The sequence below is a fragment of the Diaphorina citri genome, unplaced genomic scaffold, assembly GCF_000475195.1.
Source record: "Diaphorina citri unplaced genomic scaffold, Diaci psyllid genome assembly version 1.1 scaffold469, whole genome shotgun sequence".
Taxonomy (NCBI): Eukaryota; Metazoa; Arthropoda; class Insecta; order Hemiptera; family Psyllidae; genus Diaphorina; species Diaphorina citri.
In genome coordinates, this window is record NW_007377904.1 from 74,119 (window position 1) to 82,532 (window position 8,414).

The 8,414-nt window shown below is 37.0% G+C and overlaps 1 protein-coding gene across 1 annotated transcript in view; it reads left to right on the top strand.

Moving 5' to 3' along the window:
• The window catches only part of LOC103509121 (RIMS-binding protein 2-like), a 54,417-nt gene extending 49,626 nt beyond the window's left edge, over positions 1 to 4,791 (top strand). The window contains exons 20-21 of the mRNA XM_026823530.1: positions 3,901 to 4,001; positions 4,221 to 4,791. Of these exons, the coding sequence (XP_026679331.1) occupies positions 3,901 to 4,001; positions 4,221 to 4,791 (672 nt within the window). The remainder of the gene's footprint in view (positions 1 to 3,900; positions 4,002 to 4,220) is intronic.
• The last annotated feature ends 3,623 nt before the right edge of the window (positions 4,792 to 8,414 follow it).

An 8,414-nucleotide genomic window follows, 5' to 3' on the forward strand; every position in this document is an offset into this window, starting at 1 on the left:
CTTCGTCTACTTTCATAATATCTATCTCGTAGTTAACATCTGAAACCTGAAACACTATGATAAACTGGATAGGTACCTATAATAAAACAAATTTAATATTTATCTATGGATTTTAGATTAACAAACCCCTCACAAATACTCTTATGTATTGTCATCTCGAACTTATTGATACTAAGATATGTTTCAAAATATCCATCCATTTGTTTTTCTATTTCTTCTTCAAATGTCTTGGTGTCACTTCTTCCCCCTTTCCTTTCATCACTTCTGCGTCATACTTTGTTGTGTACCTACTTTTATTTTATCCACAGAATTCGTTTTTATTACTTACTTTCTATTTTTTTTATAATTTGATTCCTTGGGTTTCATTTTTTTGATACCTCGTAGTCTTTCTTTAGATGGGTATTATCTTTCAAGTACATAGCTGTGTCTACGGTTTTATGAATCTTTGTATAGAATTGCATGGTCTTTCGGTGACAATAGTTAAAATGGAGCTCGGAAAGTGGCCAAGTAAAGGCTTAGATTTTTTTCTAAATATTTAGTTAGGGTTTCTTATTTTTTTTTAAACCGATTGTTTCATTTATTGGTTGAAAAGTTATTCGATTTTTTTTTTCAACTGGATTTAACTTATCCACGTTTTTATTTCCAAGCTTTCCAATTCTTATTTCATTGATCATCATGTAAATAGGTTTTAGGTTCATTTATTCTTATGGCATTTTTCTTCGGAGACATAGTTATTAGGTATACCATCATTGTATAAGTTCTCCGCAATGAATGTTCAATTTGAAATTTTGAATTGTTCAAAGAAAGCCATTATTATTTTACCCTCTTTTTTTAAAGAGGTTTGACAGAGGGAACTGTAGCTGCTATGGTCTTATCGTCCCGAAATCGAAGAGAGAAGGAAGAGGATAGGAGAAAGCCAGCCGTTCCGAGAACGAACATTATCCCATCAGGATAAAATCCGCCCCGGGCGGGAATCGAACCCGCGGCCTAGCGCTTACAAGGCAGACGCACTACCAACTAAGCTAACTAGGCTGACTGGGGGACCTTAAACAGCCTGAAATTTCCCTTGCTACAGAAATGGTTTCAGGCCCCCTTGATGAACCTAGGCCTGATGACCCCCTCCCCTCTGGAAGCCCCTGGAACCTCAAGCTCCTGAAAGTCTTCTGCAGACGTTTGGCTGAGGTTTGTAAATCTCTGAAGTTGCTGGCCAGAGGTCAACAGAGGGTTTTGCTCAGTTCCACTGAGTTCCTGGTTAGCTGCTGCTGAGGAGTCCATCGGAGTCCCCATCATGGCTTGACAACAGTCAAGGGGTGACCCCCCTGATACTGGACCTGACTATTACATGAAAAATATAACTGTATAAATGTATTTTTTTCGTAAAGATCGTCAAAAATAATAAATAATCCGAAAAGATTTTTTTAAAAAAAAAGTATTTCTTCTCTAAGAAATTCGTCCCCAAAGTGTGCGCGGGAAAAATAATGAGATTCAAATTTTTAAAGCGTAGGGACGCTTGGCAACATTGCGTGGGACGTAACCAACCATGAAAAAAGAAATTCTTCTGGCTCTTGCTAATCTGATCACATCGTTTTCTTTGGTTTTTGCGTTTTGTATCTGCTAATTTGACTGTTTTTCTGAGTATCCTGTGGTGGTGTAGAGGTCAAGGCGCTCGACTGGTTAACAGGAGGGCGTGGCTTCAATCCCAGCCGAGGTATGGAATTTTATCCTCAATATAATTTGAGAATTTGACCACAATAATAGTAGTAGCCTACTGCTGGAGTAAAGGGACTTATCAGTCCTATGCGAGCAGTAAAAATAAGCACTATTATTATCATATAGGTAGGTACCTACGTAGGTAGTGTTTACATAAAGCGGAACTTTGAGCAGGGATGTTTGGTATGTGGAGATCATACTATTCATATTATTCTTCTCGATCGAAATAAATGTGCCAGCCTACTTAGCTTAGTTGGTAGTGCGTCTGCCTTGTAAGCGCTAGGCCGCGGGTTCGATTCCCGCCCAGGGCGGATTTTATCCTGATGGGATAATGTTCGTTCTCGGAAACGGCTGGCTTTCTCCTATCCTGTCTTCCTTCTCTCTTCGAATTCGGGACGATAAGACCATAGCAGTTACAGTTCACTCTGTCAAACCCCTTAAAAAAAATGTACATGTACGAAAAAGTAACTACTTGAATAAGTGCATGATAAAAAAAAATGGAATGAAAATATCTAAATTTGAAAATAGGTATAAGTACCTAAGCTGATATTGAAAAATAGTGATAACAAAATGCGTAGATAGGTACCTATTCGATCTATTTGAGCCCCTAACCCAAATCCCTATGGTAATAAGCCCACAGCGCGTCGTACGATATTGGTAGATGACGTCATCACAGGAGTACAGTGTTGTCGCTAGGTATGATATCGGCGGGCTTGAGACTCTCATGTTCCGAGAGCTGTATCTCACGATCTAGTGAACGCATTTTCTTCGTTATAGTCTCAATATTTTTTTTAATTTTCATAGTTTTTTCTGAGATAATAAAAAAAAATCATGAGAATCACCAATTTCGTTCAGGACAGTCACACTACTTTCACGTCACGTGAATCATGAACGAGATTACCTACAATATTATGTGGGAAAACTTTGAACTACATCTTTTCGACTCCCCATGACTTCTACTGACGTGATGTGACTCCTTATAAGTTTGTAAATAAGGACTCCTTAGTTCGTCGCCTGACTTTGCTGATATCGGTACAAACTTTTACCTTCACCTCCTTACCTCACTTGACATCTTGAATCTTTATCTTTTCCACCGGACACTCTGAGATACCTCTTCCTCTTCTTCTCCACCACATCCTTGTCCTCCTCTTCCTCTTTCATCTCCTTCCCTTCCATTTTCACCTCCCTTTCTTCCTTCTCCAGCGCCTTAGGTTTCTTCTCCACTCTCTCATCATTCACCTTCGTCTTCTCCTCTGTTCCTCCACCATCGCCTCCTTCTTTTTTACCTGTTGTGTGTTTGTTTACTGGATGACTGATTTGACCGTAGTGGAGGTGAAGTTTTAGAAGGTGAAAGAGAAGGAGGAACTGAATACTGTAGGAAGAAGGAGAAGGAAAATTTGGAGAAAAACGAATAGAAAAGGAGATCTGAGGGAGAAAGAGGAAGAGGAAAAAAGGAAGAGAAGTAAGAAATGTACTATACGTCTAGAAGAAGAAGAAGAAGAAGAAGAAGAAGAAGAAGAAGAAGGAAGAAGAAGGAAGAAGAGGAGGAAACAAATGGAGTAGAAGGAATTTGAGAAGGGGGGGTAGAAAGAGGAAGAGAGAAAAAAAGAGAAGTTTTAGGAAGAGGAGGTGGAGAAGATGAATGGATGGGTTTAATGGTAACTGTAAAGTACCATAGCGGATGTGAATGTGGAAGATGGATGTGGTATAACAGAGGGACGTAAAAAAAGAGTATTTATTTTATTCTGGGTATAACCTAATGGTTTTATGATGGATGTGAAGTTAAATATTTTCAATGGAAAATTTTGCTATTTTAGCAAATTTGGTAGAATTTCAGTTTTTATTGTACATAAAGTTCAAACATGAATGTATACAACATCGGTATGTTACACTAATAACTAATAATAAAAAATGTCACAGTTCCCTCTGTCAAACCTCTTTAAAAAAAAAAAAAAAAAGCCAACCAGATTGCTTAAACCAAGATTAAAACTTAAACGGAGTTTAAAACTTTAAACTCACTTTGTGGATCCGGGCCCTTAGGTATTCTATTCTCTCCCCAACCTTCCCTTCCGGGCTCCAACCTTCTATGAAGGTCTAGGTCAAATGACTCATCAAATTGTATAGGATTTACTTTGCATTGGTATATGCCATCACATTCATTGGTATATACCATCTGGTATATGCCAGTAGCGTGTGAAAATCTCAGCCAATCCCCGCCACGGGTTGATGCAACTCGATGCAACCACAACCGCGTTGCAGCTCTGTGGTGATATGGCCGTAATTATAATGCGGTATCGTTCCTATAGGCCAAACTATATCGTTCCTAGACCGACCTATAGTGCGACGGAAAAATACCAACGCGAAATATAACTGGAGTAGGAATCCGGGTCGTTTGGTGATCGCCAAGAAAAAAAAAAAATCTGGTGTGAACATCACACGACTTTCTATTACATTTGTGGAGTACGTATTTGAAAAAAAATTTACGTCCGTTCACTAAGTAACCATCACAGATCACGTCGACCAGACAAATCGGAGACCCTCAACACGAAAACCAACAGCGAGTACAAGTTTGAAAGGAATGGACAGTTCGGAAAATCCTTAGACGCGAAGAGCTACCAAAGAGATAAGAGTGTCCCAGATGGAAACAGATACTATAAGAACATTCGGCCGGTGAACTATTCGAATGTGGATTATAACAAGAAGATCAAGTATAGATCCAGGAGCAAGTCACCACCATTGAGACGTATGCCAATGATGTCGTATGTTCCTGTGATTGACTACACCAGTACTGGCACAGGAAACTCGATATCCAACAAACTCTTCAACAAACTAAAAGACTTGAGGAACGAAATCAAACTGAAGAGGAATCCTTTGGACTTGGCGGCGCAGCCAACGTCTCAATTCTACACGGATTTGGATGCGAACTACAAGAACTTACACATATCCAAGTCAACGCCTAATCTGAAGAGTGCCCTGATCAAAAGTAAACACAACAACTACTTCAATAACAACAATGAAGAGCTGTCAGAACCCAAGAAAGTGACGTTCAGTGCATATGCCACGGTACAGGTGGTGGACTGAACAGTTTCTAGTCTAGTTGGACTAAATGGACTGAAAAGTCTAGTTAAACATTTTGAGAAAACCATGATTCAAAAAGACATAAATTTGACTTAAGAAAACCCAAAAACCGCCCTAATATTAAACAATAACATGCCAACAGTGTGACCGTGGATTTGGACGTTGGTTGGCAGTTTGAGTCAAATTATAAAATTCAGCGTTGTGTAATTGTGTATTGATTGGGGAACGACATATGTATAGGTGACAATGACAGGTATTCTTACCCTTAACACAAATAAATCTTACGTTTACCTAGAATAACTTCTATTTCTAACAAAATAAGATATTTTACCAGGAAGGTTCTACATTATATTAAGTCTGTATCATCTATGGATATTTTGGAATTTTTGCCATCAGTAAGAAGACATAGGATATAGTGTAAGAGGAGATTTATCATTATGGTCCCAAACAACAAAGAATCTAACAAAAATGGAAATATACATTTATAAATGTTTTTTTCTAATGAACTCAACAGAATGTATGAAAACATTACGTGTCATATCCGCGAATCCGGAAGTCTGTATGTTCCGGTTGTTGAAAGGTTCAGACTTGGTCTCAATATAGCTGATGGTATTGTTAACAGAGATAAGTATGGCTACTTAGCTTGGATACCTATAAATTTATTGTTGAAACAGTTGTTAACTTGGATGTAAATGTACCTACTTGTTGTTCCTATAAGAGTTGTGGATATAAATGTTCCATAAAATGTAATGTTATTACCAATCAAATATATAAGACCTTGTTTAGACTGCGAGAGTAAAGGGACTTTTCAGTCCTATGCTGGTAGTATAAACAAGGTATATTCTATTCTATTCTATTCTACTTGTTGAAACATTGAGCTACATTGAACCATATCTGCGAATGTATAAAAATGTAGCGTTTGTAGTTTTTGTGACACCTCCTTTTTGAAAAAAATACGGAACTTTTATTCCTAAAGTTAAAACTAGGGGTGTTGGTAGCGCTAGTATACAAAATCGTGGAAGTTTTTCGATATGCAAGATGGCGTCTAGTCAACCCGAAAATTTCTAGTGTTGAGAATTGGAAACAGATGTTTTTTATTCGTAAAAAAAAAAAACAAACAAACAAACAAACTTCACAAGGAAAAGACGGATAAATTTAATTGTACCCGACAAATTTCTCTTATACGCAAATTTCTTCGATTTTTTCCCCTTCATTACGAACAAAAAACAGAGATTTTGTACTTCCCCTTAAAGTTCCCCGATGATAACCACAACTTTCAACTTCTGCGCATGAGCAGAAGCCAAAACTTGAATATCGTTTTCGTTATGGGTATTATGTATTTTATGGGGAAGTAAAAGATCTCACCAAAATTTTATCAAAATTTTCTACGTATTTTTTGCTTTTTATATGAAAACTTTTTGCTAGAACTGATTCAGCTGCCTATAGATATACTATCTTCTTTCCAAAATCTTCTCTTTTTAGCTGAATTCCCTTTAGGGATTTAGCTATTCATTTTTCTTCTTTAATTTTACTTGGTGATGAGCAAAATCGACCGTTTTTGTTGAACAATTTTATCGTAGATTTAATTTTTGCCGATTTCCTTAAGGAAAATGGGCTATTCATCTATAGTTTTTTTTTCTTTTTTACTTTCTATTAGTCTTCAACAAATACAAATTCTTATAACTTAGATCGATTTGGCTCATCACTTTTTCTTAATTGTTTTGATACGTATTGTTGTAAATTAACCCCTATTGGTCGACGTAAGAAATAGACATTTGAAAAAAGAACAAACAAGGAGTCAGAGAATCGAACATAGGGTAAGTTTGGTACCAGTTATCGGCAAAAGTGAAAAACCTGCTAGTTATTGGACTTACTTTCCACCTCCAAAGGTCTGTTGTACTGCACAGACATTTTCAAAATCCAAGGTTAAAAGTATGCTATCTTTTTAGAACCTTGGATTTTGAAAATGATTGTTCAGTACAGACCCATGTAGGGGCAATAGCTAGCACATTTTTTACATCGGCCCATAACTATTACACACACCCTAATCCCACTATTATTTTGTAGTTAATTATTTTATCATGTTAGGTTAGTTGTTAAGTTTAGCCCGTTTATACTCTGTACTTGAAAAATTGCACACTTCCAGACTATGAAGATTTCTAAAAGTTGTGGTCTACAAATAAAATACTTACAGTCGGTACATATTTCAAATGGAGGCCATTTAAAAAGACCCACAAAATAGCAACCTCCGTGGCCAAGTAGGTATCACACTAGGCTTTCAAGCAGGAGGTCCGGGTTCGATTCCCGGCGGGGCCGAGGTTATTTTCGGCTCTGCGCTTGGAATTCGGGGTGCCTCATGAGGATAATTGAGTAGCTACTTTAATCGAGTAGCGACCAGTGGCGGCATTACCAATTGAAATGTGGAAATTGATTGCAAAGGAGGCACTTAGTAATGTTGTGATATCCACAAAAGTTGTGAAAAAGCTCTGCTTTACCAGATGTAGATTGTAGAACCTTCCTGGTAAAATATCTTATTTTGTTAGAGATAGAAGTTATTCTAGGTAAATGTAAGATTTATTTGTGTTAAGGGTGAGAATACTTGCCATTGTCACCTACATAATGTATGTCGTTCCCCAATCAATACACAATTACACAACGCTGAATTTTATAATTTGACTCGAACTGCCAACCAACGTCCAAATCCACGGTCACACTGTTGGCATGTTATTGTTTAATATTAGGGCGATTTTTGGGTTTTCTTAAGTCAAATTTATATCTTTTTGAATCACGGTTTTCAAAAAATGTTTAACTAGACTTTTCAGTCCATTTAGTCCAACTAGACAAGACAGGACTGTTCAGTCCACCACCTGTACCGTGGCATATGCACTGAACGTCACTTTCTTGGGTTCTGACAGCTCTTCATTGTTGTTATTGAAGTGTTGAAACATTGAGCTACATTGAACCATATCTGCGAATGTATAAAAATGTAGCGTTTGTAGTTTTTGTGACACTGACAACGTATCAACCAACTAGGAAGAAACCAAATGAAGCACTCGTAATACTTACTTTTCATGTCCGAAATAAATTAAATAATAAAAAAAAAAAGTTGTAACAATACTTTTTTTAATCGAAATCATTTTTTTAGTACATTGCATAAATTGTCTTTAGCTTTTTTTGTCCTCAACAAAAGAGAAACGAAAGTTTATAAAACCATTACAACCCCTTCTAATATGAGACTACCTATGTTCTTTCAATTTGCCTGTTGGTCCTTCGAATCTTTGCAAGTCTGTTGCCGACAATTTCTCCTTTCACTCATTTCTTCTAAAACTTCAAGAGGCAACCCCTTCTAATATGAGATATGAGTCTACCTATGTTTTTTCAATTTGCCTGTTGGTCCTTCGAATCTTTGCAAGTCTGTTGCCGACAATTTCTCCTTTCACTCATTTCTTCTAAAACTTCAAGAGTATTTTTTGACTTGATAACTTGCCTAAGTCTCTAGTTTTTAGCGTCATGCTGTCTCTAGTGTTTCAAACATCAGAATTTCAAGATAAAGATAGTAAGAATCTTAAGATAAAGGTAGTAGAATCTCCTAAGAACTTAAGATAAAGGTAGTAGAATCTCCTAAG